At 47.2% G+C, this 24644-nt stretch overlaps 2 protein-coding genes across 2 annotated transcripts in view; one reads left to right on the top strand and one right to left on the bottom strand.

The window, feature by feature from the left end:
- LOC306815547 (class I histocompatibility antigen, F10 alpha chain-like) overlaps positions 1–24644 on the top strand; it is a 260303-nt gene that overhangs the window by 22872 nt on the left and 212787 nt on the right. The window lies entirely within an intron of this gene.
- LOC306815544 (uncharacterized protein) overlaps positions 13722–24644 on the bottom strand; it is a gene marked incomplete at its 3' end in the record, with an annotated part of 81005 nt that continues 70082 nt past the window's right edge. Inside the window, exon 3 of the mRNA XM_079332121.1 lies at positions 13722–14365. Within this exon, the coding sequence (XP_079188247.1) occupies positions 13722–14365 (644 nt within the window). The remainder of the gene's footprint in view (positions 14366–24644) is intronic.

Here is a 24644-nt window from a genome sequence, read left to right as displayed (position 1 = left end):
CGAGAAGATCAAACAGCTGCAAGATAATATGAGGAAGTTAACTGTGGATGATTGGGGTTTGGATGAGTGGTTAGAAGGGTGGGGAATACTTAGGTGGTTGAAAGATATAATCCAAGGGGTTTGGATATTTTTGTTCATTATTAGCACATTGTTTTTTCCATAAATAAAGTTAGTGATTCGCTTGATAAAATAAGATAGAATATGATATGATATGATATGATATGATATGATATGATATGATATGATATATATAATATGATAAGATAAAGAATATCATAAATGATAAGATAGTATAAGGATAAGATAAGAATACAATAAAGTAAGGCTAGGATAAGATAAGACATGATAAGGATAAGATAACAAAGACGATTTGGCTGGTGCAAAAAAAGAAGCGGAATTGTAGTAATGCTGAACAAGTTTGAGACACTGGTGGACATGTCTATACAAATCTGGACTTTGTGTGGTGTGCACCTGCCAAAACCCATATTTAGTCGCTGTATTTTGCTGCTCAGTTCTTTCTGCATATTTTGGTGCTTGTTCAGATGCTTCTTTCACATGCCAGCTGTTTTTGTGCATTTCTTAGTTTAGACCAGTGTTTATAATAGGTGCACAGCATGAGAAACTTTTAGGAATTTTTTGGTAACTTGTTTGAAACCCCCTAAGGCTGCTGGAATATAAACTATGCTAAATTGGGAGAGAAGAAGTTGAAAATACAGAACACCAAGATTAGAAGGTTCAGGATAACAGGAGGTGGTGAAACTGCATGCGACCACCAATTACTGACTCTGGGGGGTTTGAATGGGTGGATCAACACCCTAAAATTACCAACTGTAGAGTGTGTCCCCACATGGGTGATGGTTCTAGAAATGAATAATTAAGGTGATATAAACAATAAATCAGCTTCTGCAAAATCATATTGATCTGCTGTCCAGAAGTCCAGTTTGTTCCTGCAGGGGCTGTGCCCTATAGTGCAGGACCCCATCCCCTATAGGGCACAGCCCCCATCCCCTATAGGGCAGGACCCATGTGTTAGGAAGGATGAGAAGTTGACAGGAAGGTCTTACAGATGTGTGTGTATAACAGAAAGATTTTTGAATGTAGAATCTGAAGAAGGAAGAGAGATGAGAGCAAGTTTTGATGTAGAAGAAAAGAATTGCTGAGCCAGTCTTACTGGGTAACTAAGAAGGCAAAGGGCAGTGAGTTGGAAGGGGCTTTTATGACTCTGAGCAAAGGATAAATCCACCTCAAACAAAAGATGTTTTTACCAAGGAAAAGAATTTTCACAGGCAAACAAAAATACCATGTTGCAAGTAGAGAAAAGATCTCAGGATTTTCCACTGCAAGAAAACTGAAAAACAACTTCTAGCTTAAACTGAAACACACTAACCTTTTGTGATTGGGAAATAGTAACAAGAATATTGTAATGTCAGTAGGTATGATAGGCTACAGGTGATAGTGAAGGGAGTGATTGGTTGTCATGTCTTAGGATGCTCTGTAATGAAAATTATTTAATGCATTGTAACCAGAACTAGAGGAAGCTTTCAGAGGAACCCACAGATGTGGCTGTCAGGCTGTGGGCTGGGCTCTTGCCACCCACGGCCCGTGAATTGCTGCATCACATGGATACAATAAACAGCATTTTAAATGATAAATAAATTACTGCATCATTTGGATAGAATAAGCAGCATTTTAAAGAGCCCATCTGGAGTTCTGCATCCCTCATTTCAGGCTCTTACAATCAGAGTCTTACATGCAGCACCTTGATGGAGTGTTTTGTTAAATTAATTTCTTTTCATTTATTGCCAATTCATGCCATTTCATTTCTTTTGGATAATACAATCCCTGATGACTAAAAATAAGCACTGGTTCTGAAAGTGAACAAAATGAGAACACTGTGTCAAAATGCTAGTGGCTCAGTTCTAAAAACTCAGCAACAAAAAAATGGCTTGAAGTGGTTAGTATTGACATTTACATTTGTTTATGAAGACAGGAAAATGCCAAAATATTTTTTTACACTGCTCTATGTAGGGATTTTGCAGGTATTATATCTTTGTAAATGATTTACTGAATCCTACACAGAAATGGCAGGAAACAGAGTTCTATCTGCTCTTAAGATTCGATTGCAGGAATTGATAGGAAGTTGAAAGAAAGCTGTGAGTCAGCTGTGAAAAGTGGTGTGGAAGCAAAGGTCTTTTACATCAGCAATCCCATAACACCAAGGGCTCTGCACTGTTTTAGTTAGACTGTGCAGATGTCAGAATATATGATTCTAATACAATTTAGCATGGCCAAAACTGAGGAGAGTCACACTGACATGCAGTCTGGTTTACTCACACTCCAATTTTAAGTTCTGTCATGGCTGTCAAAAGCTTCCCATTGCATTAAAGGATGCAGGTTCTTCTGCTGCATGCATTAAGGAGATGAAGAAAACAGAAACTTAAATTTGAGCAATTGCTCTGTTGTCACTAAGAACAAAATGGATATAAGTAATAAAAACCTCCCAAATGTATGCTAGAGAAAATTCTTCCTTGTCAGACACACTTAGTGAACATGGCTGTGTCCTGGTCAGTGTAAATACAGCCAATCATCCATTTGGGCATGTCCTTAAAAACTGCACATGGACTGCACAGTCCTGTTAGGATACCTGCATTTGTACTGCAGTGTGAAATACAAGACCGGGTGCTGGGCAGGGGGAAACTTGTTGCTTCCTCTGAGTGCAGTAAGGAGAGTTTTAGGGAAACTGCCATCAGCAGAAAGATGAAAGATAATTCTTTTGAATTTGATAATTATCTTGTTTTGAAAGATAATTCTTTTGTTTCCTGCATTTACAGTGCCTTTTGATCTTTTGGGAAACAGAAGTTGCCGATCTTACTTTCATCAAGCTTAAGTTTTCAGAGTGGTCCACACAGTTCATGGTATTCACAGCAGTGTCTGGTCAGTCACATGCTGTTGAAGATCTTCTGAAGATGAGTTTTAATAAATAATTAGTATTTCAAAGACCACTGGTGTGTAATGACTGCAGTACAATGACTGGAATGTGAGAGCAGTGAATTAACTTGCAGTGCTGCTGTGTTCTGCACAGCCTGGCAGCTAAAGCAGCAGTCCCTTTATTTGATATGCTCTGCCCCTCTGACCTGTCTCACAGCAGGCAAAACACAGATTTTCCTGCTGCCTGTCTGTCATTAAAGTGTGTCTGAAGGTGTTTTGCAGTTAGGGAGTGCATTCAAAATGCCACTTCAGTCAGTGCTGAGCTTCAGTGGCAAAAATGCCAACAAGCTGCTGTTGCTTTGCATGTGCAGAACCAAAGTCCTGCCAAAACACAGCAGTGGTGATTTGCTGATGCTGTGTCTGGCTCTGTTGCCGTGGAAGGGTTATGGATCAGTGAAAAAACACCAACAAGACACTCTCTGGCTTGGTGCAGAAAAGAGCAAGAAAGAGCAATTTATTGAAAGAAACCATTGCCTTAAATAAGACAATTCGTGGAAAACAAAATACAAACAGATCATTGGTCAGAGAAGGAGACACCTCTCCTCCCTGACTTTCTCATGGACCTTGCAGGTGTTTATCTCTGTTATGATTCCTTGTCTTATGTTTACAATAGAGAAAAAGTCTCCAGCTTGGGAAAAATCCTGGATAGAGGCTGAGAAAATTTCATGGCCTGAGAAAAATACTTAGAACTTGAGAAAAAAGGCCTAGCTAAAATGTGCCTAGGCCTCCAGCAGTGTCCACAACTGGGACTGGCACTGGCTGTGGGGATTGGTTGTGGCTTTAGATCTTCCCAGAGCAGAGCAGCTGCTGGCTGCTGTAAAGTTGTTTCTTGTGAAGGCACGTCAGGCTCCAAAGGCAAAGAGCCCAAGGCTCTCCAGTCCCTGTTCAATCTCTCTGCCATAAAGTCCCGATGGAAGCAGGAGCAGCTCTCTGCTGCAAGAGGCCGAAGCTGCGGCTGGTGCAGAGTCTCCAGAGGCAGATGCTCCCTGGCCTTTCTTCTTCTGTTCTTCTCTTCTTCATCTTCCTCTTCTTCTTCTCTCCCGTGCTGGTAGTGGTGATGATGATGGTGGTGGAGGAGGACAGAGCAAGAGAGAGGAGTGAGAGAGAGATCTGACTTCAATATGGGGATTTTTTTTCACAAATTACCCAATGAGCCAAAACTGTGAGCCTGACAAATTTCTCCTAAGCCTATTAGAATTCCCTAACACTAAGGTCTACATATAACTTGTGCATATGGCCTATCAGTTCTATGTGAAGAATATATAAAATATTCCTACTATAATTTTATTTTGTCTAGAACTAAGTTTTTAATGTCTCAATGCAGCCACTGTTTTATAGGAGATTCCACGGCTTTTACTTTTCCTAGTATTTAAAACATATTTCTACGTACTTCACACTAAGATTTAAACTTCTACTTCATATTTATGCTACTTAATACTTCTAATTCCTTATACTAAAACTTAGACCTCTATTTAATGTCTGTGTGGTTTTGTGTATTTTAATTTCTCAAAAAAAATGTAATTTAATTCTTGCATACTGTTCTCCCTCAGAGGGAGTCAGAGAGGCTTCTCTGTTCCACTCTCCAACAACCAGGAATGGGGACAGGGACTGAGAGTGGGGACAGGGAAAAGGACATTGGAATGTGAATGAAAACAGGAACAGGGAATGGGAATATGGGAACAGAACAGGAAATATGGAAATAGAAACTGGGGAGAAAACATGAGATGGGGATTTAGAATATGGGACAGGGAACAGACACAGGGATAGGGTAACAGGATTGGGAATGGGAATATGGGAAGGGGACTGTAAATATAGAAATGAAACTATGGGAATGGGACTGGGATCAGGAATACTAGAAGGGGAACAGGACAGGGAATATGGGACTGGGAATATGTGAACAGTAACCAGGCAGAGAATACAGGACAGGGAATGATACCGGAAATGGGATTTGAACTGGGACAGGGGCAGGAGTGGTGTGAGACAGGAATGGGCTGGGGGCAAGGGCAGTGGCAGTGGGGAGAGGAGGATCCTGGACAGGGGACAGCAGGAGCTGGGTCAGGGGGAAACGGGGAGAGGGTCAGGGCAGGGGGTCCTTGATCAGCTGCCCCAGAAGCTCCGTCAGCATCTCCCAGTGCAGCCAGAGCCACTGGACCTGGGGAGCCCAAAGCCCTGAGCAACCCCCAAGGAAACCTGAACTCGTTGGAACGCAGGGTCCCCCACACCCTCTGGAAGATCCCCCTGTGTCTGCAGGCATGTCTCAGTTCAATGTCTTCATTTTTACCCCGGTACTGGGTGTCTGGGAAGGACAACGAGAAAGGCAAAGAAAATCCAGGCCACAGGGAGCCAGCATGAAGCTTTTCCTACATTCAGGACCCTCGAAGGGCTTCTCTCAGTGGAGACACGGTTGGTGTCCGGCAATGGTCAATATCCTGGAGAAGCTCTTCCCACACTCGGGACACTCATAGGGTCTCTCCCCGGTGTGGATGCGCCGGTGGCTGACGAGGTTGGAGTTTTTCCTGAAGCCCTTCCCGCAGTCGGGGCAGCAGAAGGGCCTCTCATCCCAGTGAGTGCGATAGTGCTTCAGAAGGCTGGAGCTGCTTTCAAACCTCTTCCTGCATTTATCACACTCGTAGGGCTTCTCCCCGGTGTGGCTCCTCTGGTGCACAGTCAGGTCTGAGTTCTGGATGAATCTCTTCCCACACTCCTCACACTCGTAGGGCCGTTCCCCCATGTGGATTCTCCGGTGTCTGATCATGTCCCATCTCCTACTGAAGTCCTTCCCACATTCCGAGCACTTGTGGGGCTTCTCCCCATGGTGAAGCTGCTCACGCAGCCCCAGCTCCGAGCTCCGGCCGCCTCCCCGGCCCGGGCTGGCTCTTTCCTGCTGGGATCCCCGGGCTGTGCGTTTGCAGCCCCTCCTGCTGCGGGATCTGCGGGGCTTTTCCTCCCCGTTGCATTCCTGCCCCGTGGAGCCGCTGCAAACGGCCTCTTGCCCGAGGCTGTGCCGCGGGGATTTGTCCTCCCTGCTGTCCGTGCTCAGCTCCTTGTCTAGGGGAGGAAGGACAAGGACAGGATGGGATTTGCCTCTGTGCCAGAGGCAAGGGCAAGGAGATCCCCCCAGGGCTGCGCTGCAGCCGGGGCCATGCTGGGCTGGGAGATGGAGCAGGACACAGGGGGAAAGGGGCACTGACTTCCTCCTCACCTGCCTGGGGATTCCGGGCCATCGACCTCGTCCTCACAGCCTCCTCCTCCTCCTCACTGCAGCCAAGGTTTGGGAAATCCTGGTTTGGGGGGAAAACAAGGGCTGAGCACGTTGGGTTTGATGGTGGCGCTGCCCAAGGGCAGCTGGAGCAGTCAGCGCCCCTTTCAGCCTCGGAGGCCCGGAGCCCGCTCAGCACCAACCTCCCGCACCCCTCCAGGCTGCCGGGGGTCCCCCGGCTCCGGGATCGCCCCTCTGAGCTCTCCCCGCTCCGGGGCTCCCGCCTTCCCCCCCGGCTCTGCCGGGGATCCCCAGAACTGATATCGCCCCCTCCCCGCCGATACCGGGCCATCGCCACGGGGGAGACGCCAGGATCTCGCCAGGGCCATTTCCCGCTCGGCTTTGGGCTCCTGCAAAATCCAAACATCCCCTGAAACGAAAAATAAAACCTTCCCGGAATCCCCCCATGATGGATTTGGGGCGAGCTCCCTCTCCCCGCTCACCCGCGGGATTTCGGGGGCGATGCTGCCGGACCCGGGGAAGCTGCGACGTGATCGAACGGGAGAGAGAAGCGCGTGGTTTCAAAATCGCTCCTCCTTTTCCTGCCGCTCCTCCTGTGTCCCTCCTCTTCCTCCCGCTGCTTCTCTTCCGTCTCTTCCCGTTCCTCCTCTTCCTCCTGCTCCTCCTCCTCTCCCAGCCGTCTCCCAGCGCAGCCAGAGCCGCTGGAACTGGGGTGCCCAACGCCCTGAACAACCCCCAGGTCCCTCCCAGGACCCCTCAAATCCCTGGAACCGAGCGTCCCCCGCATCCCCTGGAAGATCCTCCCGTGTCCTCAAGCAGGTCGTTATTTAACATCTCTATTTTTACTCTGGTTTTGGGTGTTTGGGAAGGACAAAGAGAAATGCAGAGAAAATCCAGGCCACGGGGAGGGTGTGCAGCCCCCAGCCAGGTGTCTTCCCAACACGGATCAGCAGCACCAGGGCTCAGGGGGGCTCTGCCCACCGGGGGTCCCTGGGGATCATCCAGCGCGGATCCTGCCATGGGGATGGAGCTGCAGCAGGGAACTGTCTTGGTTTGACAGACAGGTGTCTGCTGAGGAGCTCTGGAGCTTCTCTTGAAACGGAAAATGTAAACTCCCTCCCTCTAAATTAATGACTTGGAAATTAAGGAGCTCTCAGGCAAAGATATGGGATTTAGAATAGCAGTTTTTCACTGGGAAAATGAAAATAAAAGTCTAGTAATATAAAGACCAAAACACTGGCAAGGTCAGAATGCAGCCTGTAACCCTGTTGCTCAGGGTGTTGGTTACAGTCTGAATAATGGTACCTGTAGTTTTCTTGGAGTGACAGATGTGGTTTTGTTGAAGCAATGATTTTGGAGAAGGGTGTAGTTACTTTTTTAACATCTAGTGGTGATGAAGATAGGCCTGGTATTCTTCTGGGAATTTAGTGGGAAAAAATGCTCTGATGTTTCAAATTTCAGATTTTATTTAGGTAGGAAATCTTTGGCTTTTCTCCTTGGGTGGGGCATCTCCCATAAAGTATAACTCCTTGTGGGGAAAAGTTCTGAGGGATGGGTCATGGCAGAGATAAGGAGCCCTGCTCCACCTGGTTTCAGCAGATGGTGATAGAATGTATACTTCTGCTTTCATCTTGCATTGCAACTTAAGACATGATCTACTCCTTATTCTATTACCATCTGCATCCTACCTTAATTAATACCTTCTTTCAACTCTGCTGTATATTTTTATGCTCAGTGAAACTTTACACACAGTTCTCACTTAAGATTAGGTTTTTCTGTGGTACTCAATGGGTTTCTTTATCTTTCTGCATTACCTACTAAGTGTAACTGGGATTTGGAGCAAAAAACAATTGTACAGATTGGTTTGCCTTTGCTTGAGGTGGGCCTAATCTAAACAGTCTTAAAACACCTTTTATTTGTACTACAGGAACTTTATCCCCATCCACTGTGTGCAAGGCTTCAGAATGGGCAGGACTTGCTTGAGTGATGGACTCTCAGGTGTTGGCTATTTAGGTGGCTTTTATTAAGTTCATTTCTCAGTTTTTGGATGTTTCCCTGACAAGTGCCTTTAGGGTAATTTGAAGTAGTCTGTTGTACAGTTCAACTTTCCTGGCAGCTGGTGTGTGATAAGGGATATGATCTATTTATTCAATATCCTGGTTTTTGGCTGAGGTGTTTCTAAGGCTGTTCTTGAAATGGGTCCTGTTGTCTGACAATTCTCTCAGGGGTGCTCTGTCTTTATAGGACTTGCTTTTTTGGGCTTCAGACGGTGTTTTGAGTAGAAGTGTGAGGTACAGGGTAGGTTTCTAATGATCTAGTGGTGGCTTCTACAATTGTGATCACGTAGCACATGCCTTGGGGGGTTTGAGGCAGTGTGATGTAGTTCATTTGCTCGGCTTCTTTATACTTGTATTTGGAATACTGCCCCCCATATTAGACAGGCTTTATGGGCTTGGCTTGCTTGATTTTAGCACATGTCTTACAGTTATGGATAACTTGAGAAATGCAATTTATAGTTAAATCTGCTTTTCAATTTTGTGCCTACTTATAGGTGGCATTTTTGCCTTGATGGTTTGAGGCAGTGTGGGCCTATTGAGCTAGGAACAACTCTGCCTTATGTTGCTAATTTAAATTTATTGGTGACATCTCTATTTTTGCAGCTTGATCTACATGCTGCTTTAGTGTTCTTTATTAGCCTGACTTTTGGGGACGTGGCCGTCTACATGATGGACTTTTACAGAGAGTTTGTCTGAGTGGCAATGTTTTTGCACTCATCAGCAGCTTCAATTGGTTTTCCTTTATGTTGCTAGCTGGCCTTTTTTTACCTTTCTAGCTCACTCCACAGAGCATTGGTTACTATTTATGATTCAGTATAAGGGTAGAGCTTTGGCCAGTTCTCTCTTTCAGCAGTGTCCAGGGCCAGCTGAATGGCTTTGAGTTCAGCAAGTGCACTTGATTCACCTTCTCCTTCAGTAGCTTGTGTGACTCGTCGTGTGGGGCTCCCTGCGGCCACTTTCCACTTCTGGTTCATCTCAACCATGAGACAGAAAATGTCAGTGACAAGAGCACAGCGTGTTTCTTGTGCTGCTAGTTGGTTGCATGGTGGAGCTTTTTAGCCTGGGGTACTTGTTTCTGCTCCTTTTTGTTAGTGAGACTAAAGTTTTTATCTTGTGGCCCGTTTGAACTGTTTTTAAAATTTCAGGGTGATTTGTGTTTCTAATCTGGCCGTGCTGTGTGATGAGAGCAATCCATGGGCTCCATGTGCTGTGGGTGGCAGGGTGGGTAGAGGAGCCTTTTCTATAAACATACACCACAGCACTGGTAGTCAGGGTGCCAGGAGGAGTTGTGCTTTTGTGATAATTTCTTTTGAGGTGGCTTGAGCTTTCTTATTATAGGCAGATAATATTTTGTTTGGTTATTGGTTTGTTTTTTGTTTTTTTGTTTTTTTGGTTTTTTTTTCTGAGTGTAGTTTGCTTCAGACTTTCTGTAATTTTGACTGTAGAATTCTAGTGCTCAGGCTCGAGTCTCCCCTGGCACCTTCTGCTAAAGGCTCCAGGACAAGTCATTGTTCTTGGCTGCAGAGTAAAGCACATTCCTCACCTCTGGTCCCATCCTGACTGGGCCAAGGGCACTGCATGAGCGATTTTCGGCTTGGTCTGGGTGAAGGTTTGTTGCTGTTCAGGGCCACAGCTGGAATTGTTCTTCTTAGGGTGAGCAGGTAGGGAGGGCTCACAATCTGGCTGCACTCAGGAATGCATTCTCTAAAAACCTATGGCCCCTAGGAAAGCTTGTGTTCCCTTCTTGCTGGTTGGTGGAGACACTGTGATGATCTCATGGATCATTTCAGTGGGGATCTGGCTCTGTCCATCTTGCCACTTTACTCCCAGGAACTGGATCTCTCAGGCAGCTCCCTTGACTTTGCTCTTCTCCATGGTGAAACCTCCTTCCAGCAGAATCTGGATGATCCTCTCTCCTTTCTCAAATACTTTTATTGCCCTGTTCCTCCACACAATGGTGTTATTGATTTATTGCAGATGTTTTGGAGCTTTACCCTTTTCCAGTGCAGCCTGGATCAGCCCATGGCAGATGGTGGGGCTGTGTTTCCACCCCTGGGGTAGTCGGTTCCAGGTGTGCTGCACGTCCCCCCAGGTGAAAGCAAACTGAGGCCTGCACTCTGCTGCCAAAGGAATGGAGAAAAATGCATTGGCAATGTCAATGGTGCCACTTTGCTGCCTTGGGCTCCAGCTCCTCCTGGAGATCCAGCGTGTCCGGCACAGCAGCGCTCAGCACTGGAGAATCAACAACTGGGAGAGAGAGGGGGTCTACTGACTGCTGATCAGAATCCAAATTTACTCACTGCTACACGTGCTTATATACCATTTTTAGGAAAACTGGTCATTTTTTACTACATTGGTTGGGTTAAACGTCATACAGACAAGCTTACACATTTTCCAATATTTCTACTTGATTCGTTCTTCTTTCCTGTCTCCAGTCTTGATCCAATCTTCATGGAGTCTTCAAAGCTCTGTTTGCTCTTGCCAAGGCATCTTGGTTATCAAGCTGCTTATGCTGATTAAATCCACAGTACTCTGTCTTAGCTCCCACAGTGGAGTCACTTCATTCAAGGCACAATAGCCTACAGTCAATTTCTATTGTCTGACAGATTTGCCCACAGGGAAACTGGGGCTGTTGAAGGGTGAGTGGGTTTTACTGAGCACCCTTTGACTTTCTAGCCAAAATTTTATGGGTGGGGATAATGATATCTTGATTCATCTGACACTGCTGGATGTGTGCTGTTGAGGTGGCAGTTGGTACTTGTTGCACTTTCACCTTCAGGAACCTCCTGTAGATGGGTTTTCTGATAGTCCAGGCAAGGTGTTTAATTTCTCAATGCCCTCTGCCTCTACAGCAGTTTTTCCAAAAGCCCACCTGAGTCCCTTTAGGTCTTTGTAATAGCCCTTCCAGAGGAAGAGTATGCCCAGAATTCATGGAGACTCTGGGCCAGTCACACTGGGATGTTTCTGCCACCCCTTCCCAGTCAGGCTCATTTCAGCCTACAGCAGAGTCAATTCCTGTGACTCCCCCATCACCCCAGCAATGGAAACAGGTTCTGCCCCCACATGTCCCAGTGGCATTAGGGTGCACTGTGCACCAGGATCAACTAAAGGGTCTGATGTGCCAGGCCATTGGATCTGCTCCATCCAAAAGACCTGGCTGTCCTGTGCCTCTCCCTGGCTAGAGGCAGGGCCCCTCTAACCCTGGTTATCATTTCCTTCCTGGGCATACATACTAGAGCAAGAAATCTATCAAGCCTGTCTACAGGTGTTATAGATGCTATTATTTTTTGAAGAAGGATTGCTGTAGGTTTCAGAGATTCAGGGAGACCCCGAATTAAAGGTGTCATGATTTCAGGCTTTACAGGTAATTGCATTGGTGACTCATAGCTAGGGTTTCGTATTCGTTCATGTATCATTTGCAAACAGGCAGCTTTATGAATGTATTCTAAGAGTTGGTCTGGGGTGCCAGTTATGGCTAGAGGATCACCTCTTTTTAGGGGGCTAAGTCCCCCAGCCCAGTAGGCTGCACGCTGTGTCAGAGACCATGGAACACGAGAGTTTCCAGTTGTTAAGAAAACTCCGGGCCCCCACTACCCACTGGCCTCTTGTTCACTTAATTTAATTTGATCTCCTCCAGTGAGTGAACCTTTAAATACATACTCGGTCTCAGATTCTTGGGGGAGACGTGAGTATTCTTTCTTTAATTTGGCCAATTCATTAGCAGTGTATGGTATTTCTTTGGAGGTTATATGGGGGTCAAAATCCTCGTTGTTCAGGTATCTATATTCCGTTTTAACAAGAGGTCTCATTTTAGAGCAGCAATTTTCTCCACTATTTTATATGTGTACTAATTCTCTCTGTGGGTATATCTGCTTTATGTGATATGTTTCCTTTTCTTCTGTTTCATTAGGTGTATCTGCATGTTGTGAGGCATGTGATAGTTGTAGCAAATAGCCGTGATTTCTTTCCTGCTCTAGATGGTTTTGCAGAGTTTTTACCTGATTTCTTTCCTCCTGTAATAGTCTTTGCAAAGCTGCTGATGTGATCTGCCCAACGCGAGTGGGAGTCGTGACGGGTTCTTTTAGGGATCTCAGAGTGCAAAAGACACAGCAGGGGACAAAACCAGTTTACTTTTACAGAAATGCACTTTATTACCATCTTTCTTGTTATGAACACATGCAGGGTAGCCCATACCAGACCAGTCCATTGCTCTTCCATCTGTGGGAGCTTTGTTGAGTCAGTGCCCCGTGACTAGTTATCATGAGAAACCAGTCCTGGTAGGCATCACCTGCGGAACAGTCACTTGGCGTTCCTCCCATCCCTGGCCAGCGCAGGCCTCAGGCAAGGGTCGTTGGGCAGAAACAGACGAGAGGCTCACACGGACTCTCACAGGGTAGAAAGTAAAATCCACTCTCCCAAATGAATTCCTGATGTCAGTCTGCATCCCAATGGGTTTTTGGCCTGCTGAGTCCAGGTGCCCACAGAGAGCCAGGAAGATGTGGAGACCACCAGCCAGGTGAGTTCCCAACATGGATCACCAGGACCATGGATCACCAAGGCTCTGCCCAACGAGGGTCACTGGGGAGCATCCAACGGGGTCCAACAGAGGGGATGGAGCTGGAGCAGTGCAGGAACCTCTTCCCACACGCGGGGCACTTACAGACCTTCCCTTACCAGTGTCCCCATTGGTGCTGGGTCACAGCAGAGTTCTGGGAGAAACTCTTCCCACACTGGGGACACTGTTAGGGCCTCTCCCCGGTGTGGATCCACTGGTGGGTGACAAGGGTGGAGTTTTTCTTAAAGCCCTTCCACAGTCAGGGCAGCAGAAGGGCCTCTCCTCTCCTCTATGTGAATCTGCTGATGCTTTAGCAGACTGCATCTCCTCTGAAAGCTCTTCCAACACTCAAGACACTCATAGGGCTTCTCCCCCGTGTGGATCCTCTGGTGGACAATCAGGTGGGATCTGTGCCTGAAGCTCTTCCCACATTCCCCACAGTTGTAGGGCCGTTCCCCAGTGTGCACTGTCAGGTGTTGCACAAGTTCGGAGGTATCACGGCAGCCCTTCCCACATTCCCCACACTTGTAGGGCCGTTCCCCAGTGTGGATCCTCTGGTGGCGGATCAAACTGGACCTCACGCTGAAGCTCTTCCCACATTCCCCACATTCGTAGGGCCGTTCCCCGGTGTGCACTCTCAGGTGTTGGATTAGTTCGGAGGTGTCACGGAAGCCTTTCCCACATTCCCTACACTCATAGGGCCGTTCCGGGGTGTGGATCCTCTGGTGGCGGATCAAACAGGACCTCACAGTGAAGCCCTTCCCACATTCTCCACACTCATAGGGCTTCTGCCCAGTGTGCATCCTCTGGTGGCAGATTAAACCAAAGCTGTTGCGGAATCCTTTCCCACATTCCCCACACACATAGGGCTGTTCCCCAGTATGGATCCTTTGGTGGTAGATCAAACTGGAGCTCTGGTTGAAGCTTTTCCCACATTCCCCACACTCGTAGGCCGTTCCCCAGTGTGGATCCTCTGGTGGCGGGTCAAATTGGAGCTCTGGTTGAAGCTCTTCCCACATTCCTCACACTCGTAGGGCTGTTGCCCAGTGTGGGTCCTCTGGTGGATGATCAGGCTGGAGCTGCACTTGAATCCCTTCCCACATTCCCCACACTCATAGGGCCGTTCCCCAGTGTGCACTGTCTGGTGCCTGATCAGATCTGACGTGTCTCTGAATCCCTTCCCACATTTCCCACACTCATAGGGCTTCTCCCCAGTGTGGATCATCTGGTGCCGGTTTAAGCTGAAGCTCGTGTGGAAACTCTTCCCACATTCCAAACACTGAAGGGGCTTTTTGCCATCCTGAAGCTGCTCATGGACCCTCAGCTCAGAGCTCTGGCCACATCTCTGGCTGCCTGCCCAGCCCAGGCTGGGTCTTTCCTCCTCGGATCTCCATGATCTGTGTTTGCAGCCCCTCCTTGTGCGGGATCTCCGTGGCTTTTCCTCCCTGTTGGATTCCTGCACTGTGGAGCCGCTGCAAACGGCCTCTTCCACGAGGTTCTGCTGAGGGGATTTGTCCTCCATGGTCTCCGTCCTCAGCTCCTGCTCTGGGGGGAAAGGACAAGGAGAGGATGGGATTTGACTCTGTGCCAGAGGGAAGGAGAAGGAGATGTCCCCAGTCCTCCCTAGCAGGACAGAGGGGGAAAGGGGCAGTGACTTCCTCCTCACCTGCCTGGCTGTCCGGGGGCATCTTCCTGTTCCTCACAGCCTTTTCCTCCACCTGAATAAGACTTGGGAATGGAAAATCTTGGTTTGGGGGAAAAATGAAGTGATTGTTATGGCTTTGAAGGTCCTGCTGCCTGACTGCACCTCTGGAAATGCCCGGGCTGTCTGGTGTCCATAAAAACCTCCAAAAATCACGAAGGAGCCCAAAAACACTCTCCCAGATGATCCCTGTTCACACTGTCTTCACTTTGTGGTTATGGGGGTTCCTGTGCTCAGAGCTGATGGGGACCCGTGGCTCCTGGAGATTCCCCCTCTCCTGGCTCCTGCTCAGGCACACTGAGGGAGTTTTGTGGGTCCCAGGGCTCATCCTGCCCTGATCCTGACTCAGGTCCCAGGGTCCCCCTCTCCAGCATCCCCCCACTCCAGGCACTCAGGGCTTCCCCCTTTCCCTGCCAGCCCTTCCAGGCTCGGGGGGCCCGCACCCCACTCATCTCCCGGCTCCACCTCCCCTCCAGGCTGCCGGGGGTCCCCCAGCTCTGCTGTCGCCCCTCTCCCCACGCCGGGGCTCCCGCCTTTCATCCCCCGCCTCTCCCGGGGATCCCCAAAACCGATGTCCCGCCCCGCCGGGACCGGGCCATCGCCACGTGGCCCCTTCAAATCCCCCCAAGGAGCATTTACGGCTCAGCTTTGGATTCCTGCAAGAGCCAGAAACATCCCCTCCTCACATCAATAAAACAATACGTCTCCCAAGGACACCCAAATACATTTGGGACTCGATTCCCGAATCTGCGAGGCACAAACACCAACCCCCATCCCCCAAGAATCCAAAACCCAACCAGCCGTGCCGGAGCTGCCGCGATAGCCCCGGGCCGAGCTTCCCCTCCGCGCTCACCCGCGGGATGCAGGAATGCGATGCTGCCGGGGCCAGCGGAGCTGCGGGCTCAGCGGGCTCGCCCTGCAGCACCGCGATTCTCCCCCTGCGCCTGCTGCCCCTCTCCTGCTCCTCCAGCTCCTGCTCCTCCCTTTCCTCTCTCCTCCCCTTCCCCTCTCTCCTCTTCCTCCCGCTGCTCGCCCGCTCGCATCCCGGACCCCCCTTTGCCACCCCCTGTGCCCCACGGCCGCCGCAGCAGCGGCTGTTGGGGAGGGGGCAGCACCCCCTGAGCCTGCAGGGGAGACAGAGCAACTGAGAGTTAGGAATCGAGCATCGAGAAATGCTTGGACTAGAAGGGGGCTGACAAAACCCTATGTTTGCTGGAATTTACGGTACTTACAAGAACAGGGGAGAGCAAGGCTGCAGGATAAGATAAAGAGCTGGGGTGGGCGAACAGGATGCAAGGACAAAGGCACCACAGGATAAGGGGGATTCTCCAGATCCATGAACCCAGGAAAACTGGTATCAAAGTCCAGAAGATGGGCAAAGGAGTAAAAAGAATGTGTGCAAGGAGACAAGATGAAAAGTTCAACTGAAAGGAAAACGGTTTACTTTTTCCCAAGGAGCAGTGTGGAGCAGAAAGAGGCTTGTTGCTAATTTTAATATGTAGCGGGACAGGCGATGAATATGTATTAGGTGTATTGTGCAATTCTAGTTTGTAGAGAATAAAAAGAGAAGTGCAGGTCGCCAAAGGTGTGCGTGTTTTTGGAGGACCTATCCCCCTCAGCGCTGAATAAATACATTCCTACTCTTATACCTTATTTTGTGCGGTATAGAGAGTTTTTCCGCGCTTCACAGGGCTGGGCAGGGGGCTCGGGCCCCCCAGTGCAGATCCGTCCGTGCCGTCCCCTCGCCCCGAGCCCCAGTTCCGCTCCCGGGGGTCGCTGGATGCGAGGGGGTGGCGCAGGTGGGGTGGGAGTGGGGAGCGCTGGGCGCTGCGGCTCTGCCGCTGCTACAAACACATGTTATGGCATTGGCTTCTCCCGAATATTCAGAGAAATACTGTATGTGTAGTGTTAAAATAATTTTTTAAATACAGTTTTCTTTAAAAGTAACATAGGTTAATAAAGAGTATTTGTAATAAAGAAACTACTTACTTAATTAAATAACACTCAATAGAAACACCTATTGCTAATACACCAGTTGCCAGCACCAACCGTCTCTAAAAACTAAAAGCCACAAATCAAAACTTATTAAAAAAAATAAATTAAAACCACAACAAAAACCCACAAATGGTCTTAAAAACGAAACTCATAAAATAACCTTTAAAACAAATCCTAAATTATAAAATATGATTTATAAAACAGTTTGAAAATATACAGTAAGTCTATAAATATACAAGAAGCAAATAAATTCAGAAAATATACCTCAAAAAAAGTGTATTCTTAACCAAATACCACACTCCCAACCATTATAACCTTTTACTTTACTATTTGTCTTTTATTTTCTTGTATTACACCTTTTTAAATCAACACAAAGAGGAACACATTTTTCATGCCACTCTCTGGGGAGTCACCACTGAGCAAATTGTTCAGTTTGGGCTCTGGCCATGCTGGTGAAAGGCTCTGTGCTCTGTGGCTCTTCCCAGCAGCTGCCCAATCCCAGCCTCAACTTTTCCCTCTTTCTTTTTCTCTCTTTCCTATTTCTGTACCTCACATTTCCAGTTCAATCAAATCCATGTTCAATCAAATTCGTAGTTTGTGCTCCTATGGTCTCATTTGCACCTTCACTGGGTTTGAGGTGTCTCACCCTTCTGGGCCCCTTCTCATCACCATCTTTCTGGGATTCTGTCAGGGCTGCTCTTTCCTTTTCTTCTTCCCTCTGCTTTGAGCTGGGAATGGGCTGGAAAATGTCCAGCATGATATAAATCCATATTATAATATTGGTTTTTTTGCAAATATTAACATGCATGCTGTATGTATAATGTTATAGCAGTTTTGCTATAAAGATACAGTTTTTATTTCTGCTATTAACTAAACTTAAACATAGTAGTGAAATTGCTGATATAGTCATGCTTGTGGAAATTGAACTGCCTGCTTGGTTGGGATTCCAATGGAGAGGTGATGAAGTCCCCTGCTACAATCAGCACCAAGTATGGACCGAAGCCCAGGCTGGAGGTGATAATAAGAACAGACTGAAACCACAGCCAAGAAATGTGCAGGCTCTAAAAAGGCAAACCCGAGGAGGAGCCATGCTAAACAGTTCTTGGAACATGTAAACTACTTTGGAGGAGTTGGCCAAGTATCCCAAAGCATATGATGTATATCATATCATATCATATCATATCATATCATATCATATCATATCAAAAATTACTCTTATCCCAAGGCCATGGTATTGAGGAGTTTGAAAATGATACTATCAGTAATTGGTGGATAACCAGGTACAGAAGCACACCTCATAGAAAATTGGCAACTGCACTACAGTTGAGAGTCAATGTCTGCCCCACGAGAGAGGTCCTGGCCAGGGGTACTTGTGGAAACTTGATAATATTGTGGTGCTGATAATGAAACATCAGCCCATATTATAGGGAACTGTCCAATTACTCAAAACACCAGGAATAAAGGCACAAAGAGACACATCTGTGAGCTGCTAAAAAGAAGAACTGGACTGTGTTTCAAAAGACGATCACAACAAATTATACAAGCCAGATTTGATATTTGTTAAAGGAGGAAAGGCATTCATGGTGAACATGACAGTCAGATACAAGCACTCCAACTCCTCCTTGAAAGTTGCTGCCAATGAGAAGGTCAGGAAATACCAGTGCCTTCACAGACTAACTCAAGATCTTACAAATGCATCAGACATTGAATTTTTGGGTTTTCCTATAGGAGTGAGAGGAAAGTGGTGTGGCAAAAACTCTTCTGCTGTTGGCCCTAGGTCTCTCTAAGATGATGCAAGAGAAGACAGTCTGGGCCCAGAGCATCCAGAGCACTGCTCTTCTCCATTGGTATGGTACATACTTTTGTGGACAAAGCTCGATGGATTGTTTCTGTTCATGAAAATAAAAAATAAGGCTGAACAACATTGCTGGACAGTGGGTAGGACATGTGGGAACAATACAATTCTTTCCATCATACTTTGTTGGCCACTGCCCATATTTGGGTTAAATTCACCTATTTGGCCCAGGTGGATAGGCCACCTATACTTAACCTGGAAAAGAAATCTATTATCGTATCTATTTATAAGAAGCCATGAATGATCACGATTGGTTCCATCTTGTTAAGACTGTTCTCCAGAAAAATGACAGCAAGATTGATTACAGCATGTTCTCTCAAGCCAGGGCAAAGAGAATTTATCAGAGCAGCCAGATGCTCTGAAAATTTGATACTCCAGCAAACAATAATTTGATAAATTGCTTAATTAAGAAATGATGCTTAAATTATTTTTACTTTTAACTTAATAACTAACAATTTGTGGCTTGTAATGCAGACTTTTTATTTAATTATAAAATATTACTTAGGCTTATGAAGAAGAAGGCAAAAAAGGACAAACTTTTGTTCTAAAACTTCTACTTGTTTTCTATATATATTATTCTATTCTAAAACTTTAAAATCTTATTTCCAACATTTTAAAATTGTTCCTGGAGAAACAATGCTTAGGTCAAGTATATAGGAAATTATGGATGAGAGCCAGAGGGGATCAAGAAAAGATCCTGTCAATATGGGAGCCTGACCTAAGATTGAACTGCTGGATGGTTCAGTTGGTGACACAACACCAGAATGGGCAGTAGCTACTCCAAAAACTCAGTATTCACTGGAGGAAACAGGAGTTTTGGTCCTCCCAAATTTCTCCTGCCCTAATCATGCAGCAACACATGGGGAGGGGGACTGGCTCAGGTACCTCATGAGGGAGCAGAGATCCACCTGCAGCCCACGGAGGCCCAGAATGGAGCAGGGATTCACCTGCATCCAGTGCTGGATCCTGCTCTGCAGTAGATCTGCCCCCCACCACTGGGTTCGGGAAGAATTTCCTCAGAGGAAAAGTGGAAAAAACCTGTTTATTTAGAAAACAAAAAACCCCCACTCCTCAACACAAGAAAAAACCAGCCACAGATGACAAAAGAAATTCTTTCACCAGTCTGAGAGGCTGAACAAACTCAGAAAGTCTCTGGTGCCGTGGAGGGCTGAATGCTTATCATGAAAATGCAGACTCCAGGAGCTCCTCGATGTTCCTAGGTCCTGGTCTGGAACAGGTTCAGATGGTATTCAGGAAAAGAGAAGAAGGAAAGCAAGGAAAACAGTCCAGAGAAGGAAATTTGGCTGCCTAGCTAAACGAACTAATAAGGAAAAAGCAAAAGCAAAGCCAGCGAGCCAAGCCAAGCCAGCAAAATGAAAGCAAAGCCAGTGAGCCTCCCTAAGCCCAGACGATGGTGGAGGGGCACCCACTAACTAGACAAAACAAACCTTCACTTTCAGAGTCAATTCTGAAAGCACCGAACATAATTCCAGAAACGAACAGCACACACAATTGGGGATACAAAGCATCGTAACGTCACCCCAGGACACCTGGGGAGAAGAGCTCAACTGGAGCAGATTCTTGGTTTAATTAATGTTCACACGAGGTTCCTCAGTAGCATCCTTGGTTCCATTGGGTCCTATGTTGTCAGACTGGCCCCTTGGTTCTGTTAGGGCCCATGATGTCACAATGGCCACCGAGTTCTGTTAGGCCTCATGGTGCCACAATGGTCCCTTGGTTCCTTTAGGCTCAAGGTATCACAATGTCTCCTTCATTCCATGATTCCCCATGCTGCCATAATGACTACTTTTATCTGTTGCTATCCATGGTGCCACAATGGCACCTTGGTTCTCTTAGGCCCCGGGGTGTACCAATTCCCCTTTGGTTTTTGTGGTCCATTGGTGTCACAATGTCATTTTGGTTCCACGAGACTCCATGATACCAAAATGGCCCTATGATTTTTTTAGGCCCCAAGGTAACACCATGGCCCATTGCTTCTCTTAGACCTCATGGTGTAACAATGGCCCTTGGTTTCATTAGTTTCCATGGTGTCTACATCACCCCTTGGTTCTCAGAGGCCCCATGGTTCCAGAATGGCCCCTTGGTTCTATGAGGCACCAAAGTGTCACAATGGCCACTTGATTCCATGAGGTTCTATGTGTTTCTAGGTGTTACAAGGGCCCCTTTCTTCTATGAGCCCCCGTGTGTCACAATGGACCTTTGGCTCTGTTGGGCACCATGGTGTCACAACACAACCTTGATTCTATGAGACCCCACGGTGTCACCATGACCCCTTCATTCTATTAGGCCCCAAGGTGTTAATAATTGCCCCTTGGTTCCATGAGCTCCCATGGTGTTCAAAATAGGCCATTGGTTCCATGAGCCCACTTCGTGTCACAATGGCACTTTGGTTCTGTTTGGGTCCATGTTGTCAAAATGACCAATTTGATCAGACATACTAGATGGTGCCACAACGGACCCATGGTTCTGTGAGGTCCCATGGTGTCACATTGGCCCCTTGGTTATATGAGGCCATGATGTCAAAATGGCTCCTTAGTTTTGTTAAGTTCCAAGGTGTCACACTGGCACCTTGGTTCTGTATGGCCCCATGGTGTCATCATAGACCATTGTTCCATGAGGCTCCATGATGTCAAAATGGCTGCTTGGTTCCATGAGGTCCCATAGTGACGCAATGGAACCTGGGATCTATGAGGCCCCATGGTGTCACAATGACCTATTAATACCATGAGATCCCATGGTGTCTCAATGGAGCATTGGTTCTATGAGCCCTCATGGTGTCACAATGGCCCTTTGGCTCTGTTAGGCCACATGGTGTCACAATACACCCTTGGGTTTATTAGGCCCCAGGTGTCACAATGACCCCTTGGTTTTCTGAGGACCTATGGTGTCACAATGGACCCTTGGTCCCATGAAGTCACATGGTGTCACAATGGGCCCTCGGTTCTGGTGGACACCATGGTGTGATTATGGTCCCTTAGTTCTGTCAGACCCTATGGTTTCAAAAGGACCATTGATACCATGCAACATAATGGTGTCACAACAGCCACTTGGTTCTGTTAGGCCCCATAGTGCCACAACCACCACTTTTTTCTCTTAGGACCCATGGTGTCACAATGGTTTCTTGGTTCTCATAGGCCTGACGGTGTCACAATTCCCTTTTGGTTTTTGTGGTCCATTGGTGTCACAAGGGCATTTTGGTTTTACGAGGTTCCATGATGTCAAAATGTCCCCTTGTTTCTATTTGTCCGTATGGTGTTCAAATTGGCCCGGTTGTTCTATGAGCTCCCATGGTTTTCAAAATGGCCCCTTGGTGCTATGAGGCCCTGTGGTGTCACAATGGCCCCTTCGTTTCCTGAGGTCTGATGGAGTCACAGTGGCCCCTTTGTACTGTTAAGCACTATGGCGTCACAAATGCCGGTTGCATTCCTTGGGCCCCATAGTGTCACAATTTTCCCCTGGTTCTCTTAGGAGCCATGTTGTCAGAACAGCCCCTCGGTTCACAGTGGCCACATGGTGTCACAATGGACCCTTGGTTCCATGAGGTCCCATGTTTTTACAATGGCCCCTTGGTGTAATGAGTTCCCATAGTTTCACAACAGCCCCATTGTTCTGTTAGGCCCTTATGCCATTATGCCCCAGGGAATAAAATGGTCCCCTTTGTCCTTTTAGACCCCACAGTGTTCAAAATGGCACGTTGGTGCCATGAGGCCCTACGGTGTCACAATGGCACCGTGTTCCAGTCAGGCTCCATGGTGTCACAATGGTCCCTTGGTTCTGGGAGGCCCCATGATGTCCTAATGGCCCCTTGATTCTGGTGGACACCGTGGTGTGGAAATGGCCCCTTTGTCTGTTAGGCTCTATGGTGTGACCCAAACCCCTTGCTTCTTTTATGCCCCATGGTGTCACAATTTCCCATCTGTTAAGACCCATGGTGTAACTATGGCCCCTTGGTTCTGTTAGGCCCCATGGTGTTAATAATTGCCCCTTGGTTCTGTGAGCTCGTATGGTGTTCAAAATGGCCCTTTGGTGCCATGAGGCTACTTGGTGTCACAATGGACCTTGATTCTGTTTGAGTCCATGTTGCAACAATGACCACTTAGATCAGACATGCCACATGGTGTCACAATGGACCCATGGTTCTGTGAGGTCCCATGGTGTTATAATGGCCCCTGAGTTCTATGAGCCCTCATATGTCACAATGGCCACTTGGTCCTGTTAGGCCCACTGGTGTCACAGTACACCTTTGGTTCTATGAGGCCCCATGGTGTCACAATGGCCCCTTGGTTCACTGAGACCCCGTTATGTCATGATGGCCCCTTGGTTCCATGAAGTCCCATGGTGTCACAACAGCTCATTAGTTCTATAAGGTCCCATCGGGTCACAATGGTATCTTGGTTCTATGAGGCCCGTGTTGTCAGAATGGCCCCTTTATTCTGTTAGGCCCCATGGTGTCACAATGGAACATTGGTTCCAGGCAGCACATTGGTGTCCCATTTGCCACATGGTTCTATTAGGCCCCATCATATCAAAATGGCCCATTGGTTTCATACAGCACAATGGGGTCACAATGGCTACTGGGTTTCCTTAGGGCCTATGGTACTCCCAATAGACCCTTGGTTCTTTTAGGACATATGGTGTCACCATTTTCCCTTGGTTTTGTTAGGACTCATTGTGTCATGAGGGATCCTTGGTTCCATAAGGCCCGATGGAGTTACAATGGCCCATTCGTTCTGTTTGGCCTCGTGGTGTTACAATTTCCCCTTGGTTCTGTTAGACCCTATTGTATCACAATGGCCCCATGGTTCAGATAGGCCACATAGTGCCACAGTGGATCTGTGATTCTCTGAGATCTCATGCTGTTACCATGGCCCCTTGGTTCTATGTCTGCCATGTGCCACAATGGACCCTTGGTTCTATGAGGGCCCATGGTGTCACAATGCACTCTGGGTTCTATGAGGACGCAGGGTATCACAATGGCCTCTTGCTTCTCTGAGGTCCCATGGTGTCACAATGGCCTCTTGGTTCTGTTAGGCACCCTTGGTTTCAAAATGGCCCCTTGGTGCCATGGGGCCCTATAGTATCAGAATGGCACCTTGCTTCTGTTAGGTTCCATGGTGTCACAATGGACCCTTGGTTCAGATAGGCTGCATGGTGTCACAATGGGCCCTTTGTTCTCTTAGGCTCCATGGTCTCACAATAGCCCCTTGGTCCCAGTGGACAGCATTGAGTAACAATGGCACCTTGGCCTGTTTGGCCCCATGGTCTCACAATGGCTCTTGGTTCCATGAAGTCCCATGGTGGCACAATGGCCCCTTGGTTCTGTTAGACTCCATGGTGTGTCAATACCCTCTTGTTTCTATGAGGCCCCTTGGTGTCACACTTGTGCCTTGATTATCAGAGGACTCATGGTGACACAAAAGCCCCTTTGCTGTATTAGGCCCCATGGTGTTCAAAATGGCCCCTTGGTGCCATGAGGCCCCATGGTTTCATGAAAGCCCCTTGGTCCCATTATGCCCCATGGGGTTACAATCTCCCCTTGTTGCCCAACAGAGAGACACGAAACAACTAGGTTGTTTAGTGCGATGCTTTATTAAGGGCCCTGGGGTCTGAGGACTAGCGTCCAAAGTCAGAGCTCGCCCGATTACAATTTCTCAGAGCTTAAATACACTTCTTGGAGAATTTCTTTATCCTTGATTTTCTTACTTCACTACCTCTATGTGATTTTCTCAACGTTCTCCTAATCTGTCTACATTCCTCTAAGTAATAAATTGTTACACTCGGCTAGACAAGTCACATACATCATGTAGATAAACAATGCACTATTCAAGAGAGTAACATTTCTACTGTTTCAGCAAGACTTACTTTGGTACACACATAAATTTACTTAACTGAATATTCCTCACTCTCGCCAACTCAGGGCCTAAGCTACTTGATCAGTCCTTAGCATAACTACTACTAATTTTATATTTCAATTTTACTGAAACATACTGCAACAACTCCCCCCTTTTGAGCATCACTCAATCTCCTTTGAAGGGATGCTCAAATATTCACTCGATCCTCATCTGGAGATCGGACAAATTGCACCGTGTCCTTATATGACGGAGGTGGTGTCACTGGAGCATAGGTGACAGCGCTGAGCAGTCTTCTAGCATGCAATCGCTCCTTGGTAATTACACCTGTAATGCACTTAAACACTCCAGCGACAATAAGTACCACAATTACAATCATAATTACATATTGTATCACTGATG

Source organism: Erithacus rubecula (assembly GCF_903797595.1).
Source record: "Erithacus rubecula genome assembly, contig: scaffold_151_arrow_ctg1, whole genome shotgun sequence".
NCBI lineage: Eukaryota > Metazoa > Chordata > Aves > Passeriformes > Muscicapidae > Erithacus > Erithacus rubecula.
This window is presented reverse-complemented; position numbering and strand designations above follow the sequence as displayed.